At 34.5% G+C, this 24,653-nt stretch overlaps 1 protein-coding gene across 1 annotated transcript in view; it reads left to right on the forward strand.

The window, feature by feature from the left end:
- LOC113091233 (NACHT, LRR and PYD domains-containing protein 12-like) overlaps positions 1–24,653 on the forward strand; it is a 60,969-nt gene that overhangs the window by 10,949 nt on the left and 25,367 nt on the right. Inside the window, exons 2-9 of the mRNA XM_026256651.1 lie at positions 8,998–9,105; positions 9,233–9,256; positions 9,755–9,904; positions 10,112–10,159; positions 13,967–15,746; positions 15,899–16,072; positions 19,260–19,427; positions 19,550–19,723. Of these exons, the coding sequence (XP_026112436.1) occupies positions 9,018–9,105; positions 9,233–9,256; positions 9,755–9,904; positions 10,112–10,159; positions 13,967–15,746; positions 15,899–16,072; positions 19,260–19,427; positions 19,550–19,723 (2,606 nt within the window). The 5' untranslated portion in view covers positions 8,998–9,017. The remainder of the gene's footprint in view (positions 1–8,997; positions 9,106–9,232; positions 9,257–9,754; positions 9,905–10,111; positions 10,160–13,966; positions 15,747–15,898; positions 16,073–19,259; positions 19,428–19,549; positions 19,724–24,653) is intronic.

Here is a 24,653-nt window from a genome sequence, read left to right on the forward strand (position 1 = left end):
TCATAGTTTCGACTCAGAACAGCCTTCTATAGTTAAAATACAGTCCGAGAACGGACACAAACCGGGAATATGTTCAGACTCATTTTCAGCACTGTCAAGTTTAAAGAGTGGAAAATCCTCAACTAGACAAGACATTTTGTCAGACATTTTACAGATTTTATTCAGAATAAAAAATCGAAAACAGTTATTTAATTTGTATGGATACCTGCGCATATAGGTATAGAATGTAATGAAGTGGTGGATCAGATAGCGAAAAAAAAAAAACATTAAAACGTCCAGACATAGAATTTTATAGTCCAATGAGTAAATTAAAATAAAATAAAAGGGTTAATTAAAAAAGCATTAAAAGATATGTGGCAAATTAAATGGGATGGTGAAAATAAAGGACGGCATTTATACAATATTCAAAGAACAGTTGGAAATGAGAGGAGAACTTGTGGGAATAGAAAGGAAGACCGCATAATATCTCACCTTGGAATTGGACACACTGCACTTAACCAATCTTTATTTATAATAGGTAAACATATGTCTGGACTTTGTGTAAAATGTGATCTTCCTGAAACAGTTGAACATATTATAATAAAATATAAAGGATATGATAAGGAAAGATTACAACTTATAGAATCAATTAATATAGAAACAAATCAGATTTCACTTCAGAACATTTTAAATAAAGATGTGGATATAGAAATGTTTCACAGATTAATTAAATATCTCAACGATGCAGAGGTAATTAATAGGATTTAAAGAATTACCACTTAGGTTAGTTACCTTTTTTTCTAGTTAGTTTTCATTACTGTCAGTGCACCACACTCCATCCTAGTAGGTGGCGGTGAATGCACCTAAAGCTGGTTTGCCAACCGCCATAAAACGTCAAAGAAGAAGAAAAAGAAGACACAAACCGGGAACCCGCATCGCAACCGCCGACCGCTACTCTCTGTGCACGAGCTTATGCTTCATGTGCGCTGCACACAAACATGCTATAATAAGTTTTGAGATTCTAAGCTACTTTAGTGATAAATCACAGGACAGCGCTGACATCTTGTTTCTGTGTTCCTCTGTGCCTGCGATCTTTATAGTTCCTGTGTGTATGAGTGTTCGTGCCACAATGCAGCTGCGCGAACATGGTAGCTCGATATAATAATACACATCCGATTGTCTAATCACTTGAATGTCCAAACCATAAAACAAATACAACTGCCAAAGTTTAGTGAAGATGCAACCCAGACAGCAAAATAGTGTCGGCCCAGATCCGGCCCACATCTGCAAATCTTCAAAATTTATAACTGCAACAAGATGATTAATTTAATACTAGCCCATCATGCATTTAACCATCCACTCAGCTTTAAGAGCTGTTCAGATTAAAACTGGCAGCTCAGCAGTGAGTTAGTGTCATGGATGGAGGACCTGTTAATATTTTTTTCTAGTTTATATTTCCATCTCGTTTTGCCGCTGGTTTAGATGTTTTTTTTTTCTTATTTTATTTTATTTTATTTTTTTCTTATAGAACTTATTTGTAAATAGAGCAGTCACTGTCTGTGTCTACACCGGTCGCCAGAGTTGTCATCTGTGTCCCACAGCGAAAAGTGTGTCTAAACTTGATGACATCACACTATAGTGTCAAATCATCTGAATGCAGTGTTAGAACATTTCATCATAAACAGAACAAGCATCAGTTCTCTGATGGGGGTTGTGTCCAGTGTATCCATCACTGTGTTCTGTTGTATTTTGTTCGATCGTCCCACTCCAGACCGGTGTAGACTAGAGTCCTGCACGGGTTCGACAGGTGACCCGCAAATTTGGCTGAAATGGGTGAAAAATATCCAACTGTGTCGGATACGGGTGCGGGTCAGTTCGGACACAGGGAAACACGGGTCTAAACATGGGTTCAAAACAGTCACATGCAAACGTAAAAATAGGCCTACATTCCACTTTAAAAAAAAATCAGCACAGCGCGAACGGCTTCATGAGTCATAGTTAACAGACATTAAGATCAGTTAAGATCAGCCAGCTGTTTTTTTTTTTCGTTGTTTTTGTTTTTCGTTCATACATATATATATATATATATATATATATATATATATATATATATATATATATATATACAGAATCTGAATTAAAATGTGTTTGATTTAAGCCTATTTTAAAATTTGTGTCATAAAATTATATTGCGCATAACGCGATCATTACAAAGGTGTTTAAACAACAGTACACTTCCACTTGCATGTATTTGACAATCGGAATATCAGATATTTCATTCCATAGCTAACACATTTGTGAATATGGGCCTAATCTAGGCTATCCAGGGTTGTTGTTTTTTTTACTTTGTGCAGCTCATTTACCCTCCGCCTCTCGCGGCGCTCAGCTGTGAAGGATTAATAAATGGGTTCGACTTGAAGCACAACCTCAGACGGTGGTATGATTCGCTCTTTTGTTGTTCTGTTTACTTTCAGGATCAAAAATACAACAAATGAAAGAGTGTGTATGTATTTCCAACTGATGAGAACTATGCATATACATTCATAAATTAGTCAATTTTGTATTTTATTATGAGATATTTTATTCTAATGTGATCAGTGACTGATGGACCAAAGAGCACGTATTTCGACATTTAGAGTAAAAAAGTGAAATATAAATTCTCAGAAAATGCATTTAATAGCTACCAGTATATTGAAACGTCTGTTTATATAGCCTACTCCATTAATAAAGGAGTCCAGACATTGGAAATATCAGTCCACATGCGTTTTATATTTAATATGAGGGAAATAGACGTATGCATGCGTGATACAAAAAATATTTAAATTTTAGGTAGCAAAATATTTTTTAGTAATTCTGTCAATTACACTAAGGTTATTTCATTGTCTGCTATATATTTGCTTCTTATTTATTAAATATGGGCAATTGACAGATAAAACATTGATCAAAATTAAGATACAATGTATAAAAAACGAATATCTTTTAAAAAGAGTTTTCCATAAATAACTTCTGTATGACCTGTTAATATAATTTGAGTGTTTCTAATGTGATTTGCTTAACTGATTTGATTTTGGGTGCGGGTAGGGTGTCGGTTCTATTTTAAGCAGGTCAGGTCGGGTGTGGATTTTAATTAGTGCTGCTGTTGGAAAACGGGTCGGATGCGGTTTTAAACACTGCGGGTACGGGCGGGTGCGGATTTACAAAATTGGACCCGTGCAGCTCTCTGGTGTAGACCTGGAGCCCGTTCTTCATACGTCGCTTATTACATCCGAGATCAAATGACACATCCAAGATGATATCATCGTGCTAATCATGATCTGGCTAATTGGGTTCTTCGAACACACCTGTTGTGTATGATTAGTATCGCTGGATTGAGTTATTGGAGATAATTGCGCGTTCATGTGTTGGCTTAAAAGGGGATATGTATCGATACTCGAAACCATGATCAGCAGTGCAGTGAATGGCTGGTGGCAAGACGCAATGTAATGACGTCATACAATTTAAAACGACACCCGGCGAAAAACTTGACAAATTTCTGGACTTTTATAAGGAAACAGCCAAGCAAACAAAACTACATAAATGTTAGAATAGATACATGAAACAGATAATAGATACATTCTTTTATTTTATTAGAATTCTTTTCATGACTCCCAATTATTTGGATTCGCAATTTATAACAGTTGTGCAGTCTTTACATTTTTATTTCAATGTAAAAATTATCTATTAATTTCATTTTACATTTGGCAGATTTGTTACGTGACAGCATTAATGAAAGTTTCTTAAGGGTCAGTATCATGTTATCTGCATCTCCTGCGCTCCATCAAGACACTCTTATAATAGCAGTCATCACTCAAAATAATGCACGACTCTATTATCTGTATAGCATGTGTGTAAGACTCTTATACAATTATGAAGTAATAATTTTATGACAAATAAATATTTCAGTGAGTAAAACTGGCTGTGTCTATAGTAGGCTGTCTATAGTAGCATTTTTTATATTACTTTTAAATATTTTTTAATATAATTTAATAAAATAATCTTTTAAATTATTATTTTTAATTATTGTCCCTGCATCAGTACGATACTCTTGTAATAAAGTAGCGGTGGTAGCAGACATATTTTGAGTATCAGTTCTGGTTGAAAAGAAGCGATCTAATCCTGTTTACATGAAATAAGCTGCTCCCGAGCAGGTTTAAGCTGACGGACCTGTTGCTATGACAGCAGCTCCGGGATGAGCTTCGAAGAACCAAATGATCCAAGATCACGTCAACATTCAAATCCAGCTAACTGAGTTAGCGACGTACAAAGAACAGGCCCCTGGCATTTTTTATTGTTTTATTTTACAGCCCTGCTTGTTTTAACATTTTTATTAAATATCTGTATTGACTGCATGGTCATATTATCAAATTATTTACTGCCATGCGACCTACAAAAGTAAAGCTTGGCGAGTCGATGAACGAGCATTGCTGCAGGCTGATTTTTGGCGGATGTTCGTTTTGTCAGGTTAAACGTCTCACTCGCAGCAGAGTCTGTGAGCAGCAACAATTTCCCCTCCGCGCGCACTGATACCAGAAACACGCTCCGCCTTCACCCAGTGAATAAAGTATTTCAGTATGTTTGAAATGTTATGTTCATAACAAAGCATATAAAATAATAATAATGATTTAAAAAAATAACAGGAGAGTGGCTTATGTGTAAACTTCTTCCCTATATCACATGCCAAACTAATAACATTGTAAGCATTACATCTTTAATTGCTGCTTTCTGCTGTGAAAATTTTGTTTGTGATGAAAATAACATCTTTGTCAGTTATTTTATCTAAACAGATCGATTAACTTCAAGATTTCAAAATCAGATAGCATGCTGATAATGTAAGTTTGACAGAGGCTTTAAGATGCAGGCTTGCATGACCTGACGCGCAACATTTCAGAAAATGTGCGTTCACAAATGTAGCCTATTTTGATCCAAATAAAATAATTGTAATTACTGTTAACCAAGAGTAACACATTTGAACACAGCCTATTTTCATTTGCTGAATGTTTTCTTTATTTTTTATTTTATAAACACACTAAAAAATAAATTAAGTTTGTAAGAGGAAAAAAAGATTGAGTCATGTGTAGGTTTCATTTTAACGGATCAATCACCTATTTTCGTTTGCTGCATGTTTTTTTTTTTTAACACGCTAAAAAAATAAATCAGAGTTTATGAGAAGAAAACAATAGGCTATTAGAAAATATTTTACAACAAATCCTTTAAATTCAACAAATTTATCAGAACAAAACAATAATTAAAAATATATAATTCTAGTGGATAAATATAATTGCAGTATATAATAATATAGGCTTAGTAATAAATAATAATACTAATAATAATAATAATTTAAAACTAAGCATAAGGTAAGCTTGGGCTTTCTCAATCAGGAGAAATCAAACGTTTCCATATTTGTGATGTTGCCCATTTGAAGCTTAACTATTATTCATGAGGTAAATAGGCTGTGTGCGTTTCAGTATTGATGAAAAAAAAATCATAATTAACAATATGTCAAAGTGCTCATGCCGAATGTCTGGTGAACGACTGCTGTTTCCAGTGAATATGTGTGCGAGGCACCAGCACGATCAAACAGCTGAAACAAATAATACTTAATTTTTGGTCACACATAAGGCATGATTTAAAAATGCTGGTAGTTTGAAAAATCAAGAATAATAACAGAGTTAATTATAATTATTGTTAAATGATGGACCGTTCCCATTTCGCTCTGCATATGGAACCTGAAGATTCTTTTAAACCAAGAATGAATTGAAATGAAAATGAAATTAAAACATCTAGCTTATATATATATAAAATATAGGCCTTATATTTATTTACTGTTTAATAAAAATAGCATGCCTATGATCCTTTGTGTTAAGGTCTTCTTTTAATTTTTGTTTAGTAGACTGTAGTTTAAGACTATCCTACATTTAAAAAAATAACAAATTGTAAAAAAAAAAAGTTTTTTTTTTATATCTTACAATGTTATATCATAATGTTATTGTTGTTTTACCTTCCTTCTTTTATCTCATTTTACAATTACAATCATTTCGCAATCCGTCCATTTGCGCCACCTGGCGGTAGTTTCGCGAATGATTTTAACACGTGACTGAATTACAGTTACGGTAAGCGCGGCGGTAAGCCCCAGAAAGGCTGGCCACCTACTGTATCCTGTCCAACCGGAGGACCGAATACACTGGATCATTGCTACACTCCGTTTAAGAATGACTACAGAGCTTGCTCACTACCGGCTTTCGGCAAATCGGACCATGCCGCCATTTTCCTCACACCGGAATATAAACAACGGCTCGTTCAAGATCCCCCAGTGCAGAGGGTGGTGACGCGATGGTCTGCCCAATCAAAAGCAACATTACAGGCTGCTCTTGATGACGTAGACTGGGACATGTTTCGCGCAAGTTCATCTAACGTCAGCGAGTTCACGGATGTAGCATTAAGCTTTGTAAACACGCTAGCCGAACAAGCTACGGATACAATAACTATAAGGACATCCTCTGCAGAGGTGAGAGCAGATCCGTCGCTGGCTGATGAGCTAAACACTTTCTATGGCTGCTTTGAAAGCAATCTAAGCAGTGCGAGTCTGCCAATCAGCGCGTCAGGAAGCAGCAGTCAGATCAGCGATCATCATGCGATCACCGTGTCGGAGGACGAGGTTCAGAGGGCACTAAAGCGAGTGAATGTAAGAAAAGAAGCCGGACCTGATGGGATTTCTGGCCGTGTTCTGTGGTCCTGCGCTGATCAGCTCGCTAGTTTGTTTATATCCATTTTTAATGAATCTCTTGCTACGTCGGTGGTTCCCACCTCATTCAAAAAATCGGTCATCATCCCTGTGCCTAAGAACAATAAACCCTCTTGTCTGATTGACTATCGTCCAGTTGCCCTCACATCAATAGTCATGAAGGTCTTTGAGGGACTGGTTAAAAACGTCATCTGCTCCTCAATACCGGATACTTTGGACCCTCTTCAGTTTGCCTATCGCCCATACAGATCCACAGATGATGCCATCTCTCACATCCTGCACTCTTCTCTCACACACATTGACAGCAATAACAGGAACTACGTAAGGCTGCTATTTATTGACTATAGCTCAGCTTTTAATACTATAGTCCCCTTAAAGCCAGCTTCTAAACTCATAGACCTCGGCCTGAATTCTTCACTCTGCAACTGGATTCTTGATTTCCTCACCGGCAGACCTCAAGTGGTGAAACTAGGCCAGTACACCTCCAGCTCCATCACCCTGAACGTAGGAGCCCCACAGGGCTGTGTCCTGAGTCCCCTGCTCTACTCTCTCTACACACATGACTGTGTGTCTTTGCACAGCTCCACATCTATAATCAAATTTGCTGATGATACTGTGGTTCTGGGCCTCATTCACAACAATAATGAAACTGCATACTTGGGTGAGGTAGAGAAATTTACATCATGATGCCAGGACAACTGTCTCTCTCTGAATGTGAGCAAAACTAAAGAACTGATTGTGGACTTCAGGAAGAGACAGCAGCAGCCCTATACTCCTCTTATGATCAGCTGGACCCCTGTGGAGAGGTTGAGCATCTTCAAGTACCTTGGTGTAAACATCTCAGAGGACCTGACTTGGACTACTCACATTCAAACACAGGTTAATAAAGCCAGGCAAAGACTGTACCATCTGACTCAATGCATCTCAGTGTGGTATGGGAACAGTTCCAGTCAAGACTGCAAAGCCCTGCAGAGAGTTGTGCGCTTAGCTGAGCGCATTTCAGGGTCTGCTCTCGCCTCTCTGCAGGACATCTACCTCAAACGCTGCAGAAGTAGAGCTGCTAAAATCATCAAAGACTCCACCCACCCCAGTAATCATCTTTTCACTTTGCTGCCATCTGGTAAGCACTTCCATAGCCTGATGGCAAAAACCGAGAGACTCAGGAGGAGTTTCTTCCCCCAGGCCATCAGGCTCCTAAACTCAAAACCAGCCTCTTAACATCCTCATGCTCTCACTTAATGTACACTTTATCAGTAAGATATTCATCATTCACTACCTCACATAGACACACTGACAGTGTCACCCTGTTTGCACATTTGCTTCTTGTACATTCCTGTGTATCTTAATATTTAAGACTACAGTTTACTTTCATGCACATTATTTTGCGTTCTATATTTAATTCTACAATATACATCTTTTTATATTTTATTCTTATATTTTTATTGTTTACTTTTATTTCATTCTTACACAGCTATATTTATGTATATTTTCATCTGTGTTGTTTTTTTTATTTTTATAATTGCACTGTCCATGGAGCGGACCTCATTCACATTTCATTGCTGGTTATATATGCTATATACTGTATCTTGATTCAACTTTGTTGCCATAGTAACCAGAGGCCTCTTCTGCATCTGGGTTTTAGTTGCGATTTAGGGAGTTGTTCACAGACACCTTGGAATCTAGTTTTTTTGTTGTATGAGGGGTCTATTAGATTATTCCTCGAGTATAATGAATAATTATTTATTTTAGAGGTCCAGATGCTACAGCCAATATACATATTTCTGCATTCAGAAACACACAAGCCACAGTCCATATAAACCTCATCTGCTTTCTTTGTCTGTCCAACACAAACACTATGAGATTAGACTGAAATATCAAAGCCTGTTTAAACCATTTGACTACCTCACCTGCTGCCTGTAGATGTCACTCGGAGATTATTGTGACACTGTGGAGTTAGCCCACTGAAAAATCCCTTAAAAACAAATGTTTCATCATATGATTAGATATGATTGTCACATACAGATTGGATGTTGTTTCTGAATGATTTAAGATGCATTCCAACAGTCTTCAATAAATCAGCGTCTCCAAACTTTACTTTGACCAATTTTATTTGTGCACTAATTTAAATACTAATGCTGTAAAGTACAAGGCTATAATTTTGTTTGTAGAACTGTTTTTTTTCCCTCAATGCTGTAGTACTACTGTAGTAAAAGACTAATCTTTTTATTGTCCAGCAGAAGTGAGTCAGTGACAGAAGATGACATCAGAGCAGATTTGGGATACACCGGATGAGGATCAAAACAGAAACGTCTTTTACAGATGCTGTTGCTGTTACAGAGGATCTAGTTGAGACACTTTTATTAGTTCTATGGAAGAATATCTCACTTAATATTTATCTGTGACTTCTGTTTATATTTTAACATTCTTTATTAATCTTTTTCTTCACATATCAACGTGAATGCCCATAAACAGAACAGAAGCATGGAAAAAAACATGGTGAAGCAACTTCAACTTGCTTTTCTTGTTGCTCTGCTAGTTATGAAGTTTGAAGTAGATTTATTATTAGGTATTTCACAAATATTTCTATGCTTAGTTCAGAAACATGCATTATGAATTCATATATTTACAGTGGGGCTTTCAATAACGCTGAACAAGTTTCTTTCCAGAACAATCTGCTGACTGTACTTTATTAATGTTATATTTGGTCTGTGTTAGACAATCATTTTAGGGTTTTTTAGCAAGTTCCGTTAACGTTTTGTTGTTTATATAAAATATGGTGGGTAGTTTTGTGGATTCCATATAATGGGTTCATTAACATCATGACCAATTGAGTCAGAAAGCATAAAAATGTGTTCATGTTTATATTATTATATGATATGCTTAAAAAGTGTGTGTGGATACTGACCCCTTAATAAAGGAATGAATATCACTATTGTATATGATGTTATGCAAGCAGATCTGTCTTAAAATAATAAATCAATTTCTCTCATTCAGTACACTCTGATTCAGTCCCGATGAAAAATGACCAGAATGGAGACACCCAGTATATAGAAGCTGAAACAAGTGCAAGTGTGCATGCTCCTTTTTTGACTAAAAACAATATTCAAACAGTAAACTTTTATGGCTCAAATCCTGCAGGAAATGGTAAATTTGCATTACCAGATTTTACTAAGATGTTAGTCTAAGTAGTGTGTCTTAGCATAGTAAAGTTACGACCTCATAGTAATTTTAATAGGACTCACATGAGTAGGACTAACATCATTTTAATACTATGGAATAATATCTCACTTAATATTTATCTGCTTCTTTTGTTTATATAATTTGTTAAGCATATTTTCTTTCTCCCCACAGATCAACAGAAATCTTTAGTGACAGCAGAGGAACAGTTGGAAAATCAAGGTAAATCAGCAATAAATATTACAGGGTTTTACAGCCAAAAGTTTTAACAATTTATACAAATGCCTGAGCTACAGCTACACATATCCAGTTTGACATGATCCTAATGAAGGAAATATTAAAGCACCCATTAGGATTGAATTAAACCTGCAGGAATTAATATAAATAAACAGTTGAGAACTGAAGTGTTTATTAAGTCATAAATGTTGTGATTCTACAAAAGAATCATTAGATACTTCAATAATGTTTCCCTACCAAAATAAATTACACATCCTAAATATTATCAACATGAAACAGTAATCTAATGCACATAACAGAAACATTACAATTTTTACCCTTATATGTGCAAGAATATAAAATAAAATCTATTTTAAGTAAAAAAAAAAAAGTATTGTAATATAAAATATTAAGACTTGTTTTCATAAATTGTATGTGGAATCTAAGTATCTAAGAAGAAAAAAAATAGCTAAATACAACTCTCCTTACAAATGTAACTTCACTTTGCATTTATTATTTAAAGAACACTTTAAGCACTGCGTAATTAGCGAACAAATAAACAAATTACTAGCACAGATACATTTTAAAAGATTTGAATTTGAATTTACAATTCAATGTAAGAGTCATACTAACATTAAAAAGTGCACCTCAGGAAACATGAAAGAATAAAAATAATTATTATCATTATTATTATTATTATACACACACAAACACACACACACACACAGCTCATGACCCCTTTAAACCTCTTAAACAGTGCTGGGTTGGAACTGATTACATGTAATCTGAATTACATAATCAGATTCCAAACAATGTGTACTTATAATGAGATTGCATTGCATTTTAACATTTTCATAATCAGATTACAATTACTTTATATGGATTACATGATAAATTATTCACACAGTATATTAACCATAATTAGATTTTATTCCCTTTCAAAATTTCCTCTCTGAAAAATTCTACTGTGTGCCATATTGAATACATTGAGTATTCACAATATACATTGTCTATTTTAATGTCATGCAAATTAATTTACAATCTGTGCATCTGAATTTGAGGACAAAAGGACCTCTCAATCTTTTCCATGTACAGTTGTGTTCAAAATTATTCAATCCCCTAGAGAATGCAGTGCTTTACAAATACAAGCTTTTCTGAAGATCCAGGAAATAATAAAACTTGCATCTATAACAGTTCACTGGCATATTAAAAGTGATATTGTCAATATATAATGTAATATATTTGAGTTATAGATTTTTTAATAATACTGCTATGTCATAATTATTCAACCCCTATTCAACATTGCTGTTTTTAAATCACTTATTTGCATGGTGGGGAATAAACACAATTAAGCCTTTAGAAACTCTATTAAAAACAGAATAAGCTTGAGCTGTTACACATACAGTTTGGCCCATGCATGTATTGAAGTTGAGTAGCAAAAATGTCAACTGAGATCTCACAAAAGCAAAAGAGAAGAAATATTGTATTACTTTAGAAAGGCTATATGATGATTTCCATCACATTGAAAGTTCCTAGAGACAGCTCACAGCCTTATTTCTTAGCTTAAAGCGTGTTTTACCAGAAAACCTTTGAGGGTGTGGAAGAAAAAGCACAATATCATAAAATGTTTAATCAGAGCAACTGAGAAAAAAACCTGCAATGTACAGACAAAGACTTGCAAGATGACCCGATGAAAGGAGGAAAACCATTTCAATGCAGTGTGTAAGAAGAACACTAGACAAGTATGGCCTTCATGTTGAGACATCTTGATAAATACCACTCTTGATCAAGAAGAACAAAAAGCCAACTTGAACATGATACAATTCATTTGTGTGGACCTGTGGAGCTCTGGATGAATGTTTTATGGAGTGATGTGACCAAACTGGAACTTTTTGGACCCATGGATCAGCGGTATGTCTGCTGCAAAAAATGGCAAAGCTCATAAGCAGAAGAACACTATCTCCATCCTCAAACTTGGAGGTGGATCAGTCCTGTAATGGGGTTTCTTTACTGTAGAAGGAAGTGGAAATCATGACTGTATGAAGGACATCAAGGATTCTTTGAAGTATCAGGCCATTTTGACAAGAATTCTGATGCCTTTGGTGCAAAAACTGAAGCTGATGATCAATGGACTTTCCTGCAGGCCAGTCATACCAAAATACACATCCAAATCTACTTCTCCTTGGTTCAGGGATCAGTCATAGAATGTACTTGAGTGACCTGTTCAGTCTCCAGGCTTAATTCTCATTTCAAATATCTGGTTGAATTTGAAGAAAGCAGTGGCAATGTGAAAACCAAAGATTATCAGTGATCTGAAAGCTTTTTCAGGTGTGGAATGGGCCAAAACTGTAGTAGAGAGCTGACAGAAGCTTCTAAACACTTACAGACAGTGTTTATTGGTGATTTTAAAGAATAAAAGATTCTGCACAAAGGGGGTTGAATAATTTTGAACATGAATATTTAGAGCCAATTCAAATTTTATCATGATTCATCAATGTTCCATTCTCAGAATCACTCAAAAGTGTATTAACAAACTTTCTCTAATACTTTACTGATGCCTTTGTTAAATTGATTTCATCCTCCACAGCAAATTGTCTTGCAAGTCAAGGGGGTTGAATAATTTTGAACACAACTGTATGTGTTAAGTTATTAAACACTGCTGTTGTATAACTGACAAAAATATTTTAAAGTTGGAAGACATTTAACCTTGTCATTGGTTTTTTCCTGTTTATTGATTGTTTATGTGATTCTTGTGAATTCATAATTTATTTGCCAGTCAAATCTCAGTCAAAAAGTCCATTGTCCCCCTTAAATTTAACCCTACTTGCATCTAGAAACAAGTGAAGTCAAAATAATCTAAAAGTAAACCAAAAAGAAGTCAGAATACCTAAAATGAATAATCTAGATTACATTACTAATTAGTTTTTTTTTTATGAAGTTTGCAATCAATAAGAGACTACAATTTGTTATTATACACCTCACCATTATGGTGATTGGGGTTAGAGTAATTAAGCACTTGATACTTGAGTTAAATGTTTATTTATTTTGCAAACCATCACACCTCAAAGATGCTACAAGATAGAAAAGATGCTACAAAAGATCTTTCCAAAAGCCTTTTCACTGATGTTTTCATTGGCGTGACTGTTGATGTCTGTGCTTTCAGAATAACTGAATTTCATATTGTAGTTGGTAATACAAAAATGAAACATATTAATGGCACAACACACTGATATCAATTAATTGGGCCACTTCATGATAATTATGTCACCCTCAAAGTTAAGGGTAAAGTATTAAACTAATAACTATAATAGTGAATTCAGAAGAACCTTTCAACAAAACATAAATTTGTATTAATTATCACATAATGGCTTACTTAATTATCTCATGAGCATCAACAATGCTTTAATTTAAATTTTTTAACTTAAATTCACACTAAGAATTTTACTGTTTTTAAAATTTGAAAAAATCTTTCAGTCCAGTAAGACAAAACACTTAATTGATAAAAACTGGTTGCTTCTCAAGTTTTAAAAGTTCTTAAGGACAGTCAGAAAACAGAAACACAAAGAGAAGGTGAGAAGACATTTTTCTGTATAAAATATATTTTCCTCTAAAAACAGTTCAATAACGTGAAAGCAGCATTGTCCTCTTCCTTAGTTTAAGCTCAAAGTACTTTTACATATTGGTTTGGCTCTTTATCCCAATGCAGGAAAGTTCTGCTTGTAGGAGTATGATTATATATTTTTGCCTGCACCAGTTAACAATATTGTCAACTTTTAAACGCTATTTCCTCAATACTATTCATTTTTCCCCCAGAGGTTTTGAGGCTGCAACAATTCTTGGTAACTCACAAAACCAACATGAAGAAGAAAGTAGAACATATTTTTGAGTGCAAGAAAGAAAATGAAGCATGTCTCGAAGCTGTTTACACAGAACTGTTCATCACAGAGGGAGATATGAAAGATGTCAATCAGGAACATGAGCTTCATAAAAATGCTCTAAAGACCCAGAAATCACAAGACACGCCAATCAACTGCAATGATATATTTACATTATTAAGAAGAAAATGTGAGAAAAAGATTGTGCTGACTAAGGGCATTGCTGGCATTGGAAAAACTGTGTCTGTGTATAAGTTCATCATGGACTGGGCTGAAGGAAAAGCCAATCAGGATATAGACTGTGTGTTCATGCTTCCATTCCGTGAGATTAACAGCATTAAAGACAGAGAGGTCAATCTTCATGAGTTCTTACAGGTATTTTATAATGAATTGAAGGACCTGGCAAAATCAAAGTTATATACAGACTCTAAACTTGCATTTATATTTGATGGACTTGACGAGAGTCGACTGCCTTTGAATTTTGAAAGCAGAGTATTGAGCAGTGTTCAGGAAAAGTCATCTGTAGATATGCTATTTATAAATCTTGTCAAAGGGTATCTGCTACCATCAGCTCTTGTGTGGGTGACCTCACGACCAGCAGCAGCCAATCAGATTCATCCTCAATATGTGGGTTTGTTTACAGAGGTGAGAGGATTCACTGATCAACAAAAGGAGGAGTACTTCAGAAAGAGAATCACAGATGAGACTCAGGCCTCCAGAATCATCTCACACATTAAGACATCTCGTAGTCTCTACATAATGTGCCACATTCCTGTGTTCTGCTGGATCACAGCCACAGTACTTCAGGATATTCCCATTGAGGACAATATGGAGAACATCTGCACAACACTCACTGAAATGTACATTCACTTCCTGTTGATACAGGTGAACATTAAGAATCAGAAGTATGACAAAAAAGAAGAAAGACAACGTACAAAACATTTACAATCAAATAGCCCAATGATTTTGAATTTAGCCAAGCTGGCATTTGAACAGCTGATGAAGGAACAAATTGTGTTCTATGAGGAAGATCTGGAAGAATGTGGTATTGAGGTGAATGTAGACACTGAGTTCACAGGAATGATCACTGAGATCTTTAAGAAGGAAAAGGGACTTCATGAGATAAAGGTCTTCTGCTTTGTGCATTTGAGTGTTCAAGAGTTCCTCGCTGCAGTGCATGTTATCATCTGTTACATGAACAAGAACATGCAGGAGCTTCAGCATTTCTTTGATGAGACAACACAAAATTACACTTTGCAGGAGCTACTACAGAAGGCCATTGAGAAAGCCATGATGAGTCAGAGAGGACATCTGGACCTGTTCCTACGGTTTCTGATGGGCATTTCACTGATATCTAACCAAACCCTGCTCAAAGGCCTGATCAACCGCACTGAAGACACCACAGAAAGCATCACAAAAACAGCTGAATACATTAAAAAAGTCCAAAGCGAATACAGTATCTCAGATGAGACTTCTGTCAACCTATTTTTCTGTTTACTTGAGCTCAAGGATCATTCATTATATGAGGAAATCCAGAGTTATCTCAGTTCAGATGCACATCCAGGAAGAGAACTTTCATCTTCAATGTGCACAGTGCTGATCTACATACTGCTGATGTCAGAGAAGGTGCTGGATGAGTTCAGTCCAAAGAGGTTCACATCATACCAAGCAGACTACAAGAGACTCATTCCAGCTGTGAGATGCTGCAAAAAGGCATTGTAAGTAATTTTACTCACTTTTGTTCAATTTGAAAAAAAATCTTCTACATCACTAAACAATTAAATGGCAAAATACTATGTGAAATATTTTCCTGTTAATGCATTAACAGTGAACTTCAAAAAAATTATTAACTAACATTTTGTTTTGACAGATTTGACAACTGTGGATTTGATGAAACTTGCTGTGAAACTCTGTCTTCTGCTCTTCAATCATCAAACTCCCATCTAACTGACCTGGATCTGAGTACCAATTACCTGCAGGATTCAGGAGCGAAGCTGCTATATGAAGGACTGAAGATTTCACACTGTAAACTGAAGATACTGAGGTTTGACATACATTTTCACTTAATAACTATGTTTAAATATGTGGATAAATGTGTTTCAAAGAAGTTTTTCTAGAAGATATTTTCCCCTGTCTATATTGTAGTATGATTATATCAGTGGCATCTACAAGAAAAAAAGGCAATGCCTACTCAAAAGCCTGATCAGAAAACAATCTGGTTTCTCAAGCATCCTGCTAACATGAAATTTTGTAATGCAGTTTTTCAGTTAAAAGAATGAAATAATACCTGCTTTTCCTTAATCCTTTAAAGGGAACCTATAATTGCCCATTTTACAAGATGTAATATAAATCTCAGAGGTACCCGGAATTTGATTGAAGTTTCAGCTCAAAATACCCCACAGATCATTTATTAAACCATTTTGAAAATCCCCATTTTGAGTGGAAGCAGAAATATGCTAAAACTTATTTGCATGCATTTTAAAGCCATATCAGTTTAAACCAGAGATGGGCACATGAGTTAGTGACTTGGACTCAAATCACACTTAAGTCGCATTTTAATTTTAATTTCAATTTTGATTTGAAAATAACTTGTGAATATTTTAAACAAAACTTGGGTCCTTTATCCTTAACTGCTGATATCATAAGGAATAAACTAGGAACTTACTTATATTGCTTTACTATATCTGCATCACATATTTCCTTGATGATGTAAATGAGAATCTTATCATAATAATGTGATGATGTACTTCAGTGTACTGCATGTACATTCCGAAAAGTCACAAGAGTATGAAAAATTGCAGGATCCACTGTGTATAGGTTCTCACATTTGGTTACATTAGTGTGTCAGAATCAGGAACTTCATAAAGATCAGCTAGATGCAGTGAATGCGGGTAAGCAATTAAAGATAGCAGAATAACAGGGTCAAATCTTAGAACGTATCACATATTATATGGCATCCACAAAAAAATCTGACTTTGCTGAAGCCTGGAATTGAACTGCTGGTTTCGTCTGGTCAGACGAGAACTGGACCCCCAACTGAGCCTGGTTTCTCCCAAGGTTTTTTTCTACATTCTTTCACCGATGGAATTTCGGTTCCTTGCCGCTGTCGCCTCTGGCTTGCTTAGTTGGGGTCACTTCATCTACAGCGATATCATTTACTTGATTGCAAATAAATGCACAGACACTATTTAAACTGAACAAAGATAACATCACTGAATTCAATGATGAACTGCCTTTAACTATCATTTTGCATTATTGACACACTGTTTTCCTAATGAATGTTGTTCAGTGCTTTGACACAATGTATTTTGTTTAAAGCGCTATATAAATGAAGGTGACTTGACTTGACAAAGGTTAGTAACATTAACTCACATATGCCATGGTGTGTTCTGGTAAAAACAAGAGAAAAAATCTAGCTTTATACCTAACAACATTTGATCAACCTTTCGTAATATACACAGAAACAGCTTTTTTCTCTCTTTGTGCGTGTGTTTGTGTATGTATGCAACGGGGCTGAAGAGTCGTGAGACATGCGGATCCATTTTTGAGCATTTATTACACAGAGACATGATCATTACAAGAATGGGTCAAACACCGGCAAACAGGTTTATGGAGGCCAAGACAAAGAATATTCCTAGGGCAAGCATGAGTCTTTGATGAATGAACAATATCCAGAGGGCTAAGCAAGAAGGGTAATCCAGAATCCAGAGCAAATCTTCAAAACATGAGAAACAGGGCAAGTCAGGGAAAAGACTAAACTATGAAAACTAGCTTGGTATCACAGCTATCACTAGGGGAGGGATATGTGCAGAAGAATACTTGGCAGTGTGTGAAAGGAAGTCCAATGCTTATAAATAATGTCTGATTTACTGTGCTGTGTGTCTGTTATTGGTCGCAGGTGCATGTGTGATTGTTATCAGGGGACTGTGATTGGTGCAATTTAGCATTGGATGTGTAGTGCAGGGTGAACGAACTTTGAAGTGTAAGAGTCTGTGTTGTGGATGATGACCACTGTTGGTGAATTAACAGAAGTTCAGTGACCAGATCATGAAAGTGTGTTCAGATGTAACTAATCATAATATAAAAACTGATGCCTCAAATAAACATGTTTATTATCTCTAAACATGTATTCAGATGTAACAACTAATACATGTTATTATGTCTACTTACTATATATTTAACATTTTAATTGGGGCAATTAATTATAGAAGAAATAATGTGTTTGGGTTTATGTATCATATATTGATATAACAAGATTATCTAAAAGTTTGACACAATATTGTATTGTCTGTTTTGCTCAATTTCACAACTGAAAATAAGTCTATAGAACAAAGCCACAGCAGAAATAGAAACACAGTGGAGTTTCGTTCCTGAATTAATCTATGTTACATTTTTTAACAAATTGAGTCAATGATTCATTGGGCAATTCACAAAGATAGTCACTTGCCTGGTTTCTGAATTAATCATCCATTTGAAGGAGTCAGTTCAATGAATGACTGAATGACTCACACAATCATTAAGACAGTGACTTACCGCCACCTACTGGAGGTTTAATTTCATATTTTGAGTTTCATCAAAGTCACTGAAAGGCAAACCTGTAACCTTTAGCAAAAAAAGGTAACAGCTAATGCTAGCACTTTTGCTTTGGCGACAAACAGGAAAGGGGACCAGAGGCCATTTTTTAATGGATGTCAGTGGAGGAGAGGTTTCACTAAACTGAATAAACATTTTTTGAGGGAATACCTTATATTTTAATTTATTGACAGCCTGTTGGCTTCCATCTTCCATCTTCAACGTGTTTTACACTATTAATAGTTCAATCCAAAATTATTGTTTAGAGTATACACTGATAATTAATTGCACCAATTATTAATTATTATTGATTGGTTATAAAGACACATGTAATCCAAGTTAACCTATATGCTTTCTCCAATAGTAATACAGACCTCAAAGAAAACACAATGTTTTTAAATGATATTTTGTGGGGGGCATATTTTCAGCTAATTACGTAGAACTATAATTAGATTAATTATCATCTAGTGGCTACATCATGGTGTTACAGATGAAAAATCCTGGAATCACCCCTGATGTCACTTTGTACAGATTCTGAGAACGATTTGTTCTGCGACACGGTTTATGATTTATGGTGATTAAAAAAAGGAGTGGGTGAATTTGTATCATTATAGGGTGGTTTTGTACACACATCTCTATTTCTTTTCTTCTTTGCACAGGCTGTGTGGATGTTATCTCACTGACCAATCCTGTGAAAGTTTATCTTTAGCTCTACAATCCTCTGTCCTGAGAGAGCTTGACCTGAGTAACAATAACCTGCAGGATTTGGGAGTGAAGCTGCTTTCTGATGGACTGAAAAGTCCAAACTGTCAGCTAGAGATACTGAGGTGTGAGTCGGAAATACTTGGTTGTTTTTATTTTTTTTGCAAGTTAATTACTAAAAAAGAAAATAACACTGTTAAGGTGTATGTATGCAATATTAATGCAATTACTGTTTTTTCTCTTTTAGATTTTCCATTTGTAATCTCACTGCTCACTCTTGTGAGAGTTTGTCATCAGTTTTACAATCATCAAAAAACATCCTGAGTGAACTGGATCTGAGTAACAATGACCTGCAGGATTCAGGAGTGAAGCTTCTTTCTGAAGGCCTGAAGAATCCAAACTGTCGGCTGGAGATACTGAGGTAAATGGATTTCAATATAATAATAAACTAAATTCTACAATAATATAGGGCCATTGAATTTTGTCAACAAATGTTGCAAATGTTACTCTCAGTGGAATGTCAGAAAAAGAGAAAAAAGCATAATTTGCAGGCACTATTTCATATTTATACAGATGTATGTAGATGTGGATTGTATTGAGACAAAATGGCTAAATAACCTTAAACAATTATGAAATAAACTGCAAAGCTGCTCCATTTTCAAAGATAGCTTCTGACAGCAGTGCACAAGCTATCTAGCAGCTGTGTGTAGTGACAGAATCTGTGTTGACCAGTGATTAACTGAACAATCCGTATAACATCAACTCTGCAATGGATATTAAAATCCAAAATATTATGAAAACACTATTTATCAGCACGGAAAGATTGTCAGTTTAAGACATTCATTTGTAAGCACAAAACACAAAATACTTCTCTTTTCAAATATAAATAAGTCTTTACTGAATAAATCAAAGACATAAACTAACCTAACACATGAACACACACATTCGCACATTCAGATTCACATTCACATTTAGAAGTTTCAGGGAGAAAGTGAGGAAAGAAGGAGTTTAAGAGAATGAAAATGTGAAATCCCAAGTTTATAGCCATATGTGCAATTGCATAGACCTGAACAAGCATCAATAAATAAATTAATTATTTGCTCCCGTCAAAAGGGGGTTTCCCGAGGTTGTTGTTTAGCTGAAGTAGTCTTTGAAATGACATCTTGGGAAGCCAATGATTGGGTGTTGGCTGAATATGTGGAGTTGTGGTCTGGTGGAACTTTTAGACGGGTACTCGAGGTCTGACACAGAGACACGGCGATAGGAAAAAGTTTACTCAGAACAAAAAACTCTCAATGGAATAAAAAACCAAAGTAAAAGAATAGAAGTAAACTTTGACGAGACTAGGTTGCGTTTCTTCTCATCTTGGCTAAGTAGCAGCTGGCGTGCAGGCCAAAGCATGCTGGAATGGTGCTCAAAGAACACAAAAAGTAATGGCAAAAAACATGGCTGAAATTGATAACTAAAAGTGAAACACTAAAAGCAGGCATGACTAAAAGCAAAAGTTAAAAGCAAAATTTGACTGTGTCCTGCGTATTTAAACCAGGATTTTTGACACCTCCCTAATTTTGTCTCAACTAATTATATGGTATGTTTTCTCCTTCCAATGAACCCTTTAGGTGCCAGGTTTTTTTTGGGAAAAATGCTGTATTTTGACATCAAGATTTCAAAAGCTTGTGGCTTGAAAGGGCTTAAAGATAGAGATCTATTGTCAATTAGAAAAATGTTGGGCATGATGGAAAGTTTATGTGGGGTGTAAATATACTCATCTAATTTGCATATTATGATGTCACCAGGGGCAGCCATCTCGAACTTCATAATATTCAGGAAATAATAGATATTGAATTGATGTTTGAACTCATTTGTATATTTTTTTAGTTTGTGTCTTTTTTTATCCTCATTCCAAATGATCAGAAAAGAGGAAGCTAACAATAAAACAGGAGAAAGTACTAAATTATTACTATATTACTACACTATATAGTAGCAAAATGCATGTGAACAGTAGCCTACTTTTTGATCAGTTTATCAGTAATATTCAGGAAATAATAGATATTGAATGGATGTTTGAACTTATTTGCACGCTATTAAATAAACTGCTTCCGTATCAATAATACGAGAGGTCACTTGCTCTGCTATTTTCTCGAACACTTTGAATAGGAACATGACATAATGTTGGTCTAGAATCAAAGTACTACAGTAGGTGGCCAGCCTTTCTGAGGCTTACCGCCGCGTGGTGGTAACTGTAATTCAGTCGCGTGTTAAAATCATTTGCGAAACTACCGCCAGGTGGCGCAAAGGGACGGATTGCGAAATTAATGTAATTGTAAAATGAGATAAAAGAAGGAAGTAAAACAACAATAACATTATGATATAACATTGTAACGTTTAAAAAAATACAATTTGTTAATTTTTTAAATGTAGGATAGTCTTAGACTACAGTCTACTAAACAAAAAATTAAAAGACCTTAACACAAAGGATCATATGCATGCTATTTTTATTAAACAGTAAATAAATATAAGGCCCATATTATATATATATATATATATATATATATATATATATATATATATATATATATATATATATATATATAAGCTAAATGTTTTAATTTCATTTACATTTCAATTTATTCTTGGTTTAAAAAAAATCTTCAGGTTCCATATGCAGAGCGAAATGGGAATGGTCCAGCATTTAGCAATAATTAGTATTAACTCTGTTATTATTCTTGATTTTTCAAACTACCAGCATTTTTTAATTATGCCTTATGTGTGACCAAAAATTAAGTATTATTTGTTTCAGCTGTTCGATCGCTGGTGCCTCGCGCACATATTCACTGGAAACAGCAGTCGTTCACCAGACATTCTGCGTGAGCACTTTGACATATTGTTAATTATGATTTTTTTTCATCAATACTGAAACGCACACAGCCTATTTACCTCATGAATAATAGTTAAGCTTCAAATGGGCAACATCACAAATATGGAAACGTTTGATTTCTCCCGATTTAGAAAGCCCAAGCTTACCTTATGCTTAGCTTTAAATTATTATTATTATTATTATTATTATTTATTACTAAGCCTATAATTATTATATACTGTAATTATATTTATCCACTAGAATTACATATTTTTAATTATTGTTTTGTTCTGATAAATTTGTTTAACATTTAAAGGATTTGTTGTAAAATATTATTAATGAATAATATTATTCTAATAGCTTATTTATTTCCTCTCACAAACTCCGATTTATTTTTTAGCGTGTTTAAAAAAAAACATGCAACAAACAAAAATAGGTGATTGATCTGTTAAAATGAAACCTATACATGACTCATATATTTTTTTCCTCTGACAAACTTAATTTATTTTTTAGCGTGTTTAAAAAATAAAAATAGGCTAAAGAAAACATTCACATTCAAATGAAAATAGGTGATTAATCTGTTAAAATGTGTTACTCTTGGTTTACAGTAATTATTATTATTTTCAGAACAGAGCCTGGGACTAATCTGGGTTATCCATGTTATATCCCAGTATTTTTCATTGCATCTGAAAATGACTTTGTTCATTACATTCACTTCACGTGCTCTGGCGCAGATCAGTCTTGTGCAAAGCTCAGCTGTGGACGATTTAAAAATGTTTGATATAAAGCAGTGGTTCTCAACCCGCCGCCCGTCACAAATTGAAATGCGGCCTGCACCACATGCTGAAAAAAAAAAAAAATACACTTTATCAATTTGTAAAATTTTATTGTTTACATCAATTTAAAAAAAATATATGCTACTAATGAAATATAAGCTATATCCTAATGTTTTTATGTGATTTTTATCTTCTTCATATATTATTTTCAGACATGAGCACTGGCATAAGCATTTAACGAACACATACAAGCGCGCACTTTGGCAGAATTCAATTCAAATAGTCATCAACATCCATAAGGTAAAATTGCGCATCAGAATGGACAAATTTGTTTTTTAAGGGAGAAAAAAAATGTTTATAAAAATGGCAGCGAATGAACATGTACAAACTGTCAATAGTCGCAGTATCAGTATTGAAGGAGAAGTGCTGCATTTTCGTTTTTTTTTTTTTTTGCCCTGCAACATACTTGAAGAAGTTCAGATAAATGTAAACACCATACACTATGTAAGAGAATCCTTAATTGAAGAAATGTGGCAAAATATCTCAAGAGAGAACCTCATATTATTAAATTCAAAAGTGCTTTTCATATTTGGATCAAAATAGGTTACATTTGTGAACGCACATTTTCTGAAATGTTGTGCGTCAGGTCATGCAAGCCTGCATCTTAAACCCTCTGTTTTATTAATGGGGAGTAGAATTGTTTATTTCAATGAATGTAATAGATTATATATCATAATAGTTAGGCTATAATATTATAAATCAGGTTGGTTTGTATTGCTGACGTAATATGTAAATTATATGCAAAAATATGGAAAAAAGGTTGAGAACCACTGATATAAAGGTTGCTGTCCCATTTTATACAGGAATTGTTCATTTTAAAAAATCTAATTATATTGTTAGTTCTAATTATATTGTTAACAAGTTCATTCAGAACTTTTTTTTTTACTTATAAACTACTTGAGAATTTAAAGTTAGTTTAATAGTATTTAAATTCAAGTTTTAAAAAAATGTTTTAATTGCTTAAATTATTTGTATTAATTAATAGTATGTTATCATGTTTATTCTTGTAAAAAATACGTGTTTATTCTTTTGGAAAACAAGGGAAAAAATAAGGGACAATCCGAATATTTGTTTTGCTTTACCTATTTATGTAAACTACAATTATTCAAATAATAATAATTACAATAATAACAATAAAATAATGTAATTAAAAATACCATTGGTATTAAGAGTAATTTTGACCATTATAGAATTGTGACTTTAAAGATTAGTCATTTAGGTGTTAAAAATACTGTGAAATTAATAATGGCATGGATTTTAGAGCATAACAACTGAAGGTTTATGAAACATTAGCCAATAAAGCATTTTTCTAAACAACGGAACTTAAAGTTGTGAACTAAAATATTATTTCAACCATACAGCATTTGAATAAATAAAATGCATAATTTTCATAACATTTCATTATTCATAAAATGCATAATGTTTCTGTTGTTTGGATATGTACTTCAATAAAATGAGCTCCAAGTTTAAGAATAGTCCTAGACTTCTCTCTCTCTTTAACAGCATTAGCTCAATGATATACGTCTTCCTTCCGTTAGACTTTTCCTGCCTTGCTAAATGTTGGGCTCATGATCAATAAGTTCACCTCAGTCTGATTCAGTGAGATCAAACCGCAGACAGTGACGCTGTGAGATGGGAACAGAGTACTCCGCTTGGTC

The sequence above is a fragment of the Carassius auratus genome, unplaced genomic scaffold (genome assembly GCF_003368295.1).
Source record: "Carassius auratus strain Wakin unplaced genomic scaffold, ASM336829v1 scaf_tig00214145, whole genome shotgun sequence".
NCBI classification, from domain to species: Eukaryota; Metazoa; Chordata; class Actinopteri; order Cypriniformes; family Cyprinidae; genus Carassius; species Carassius auratus.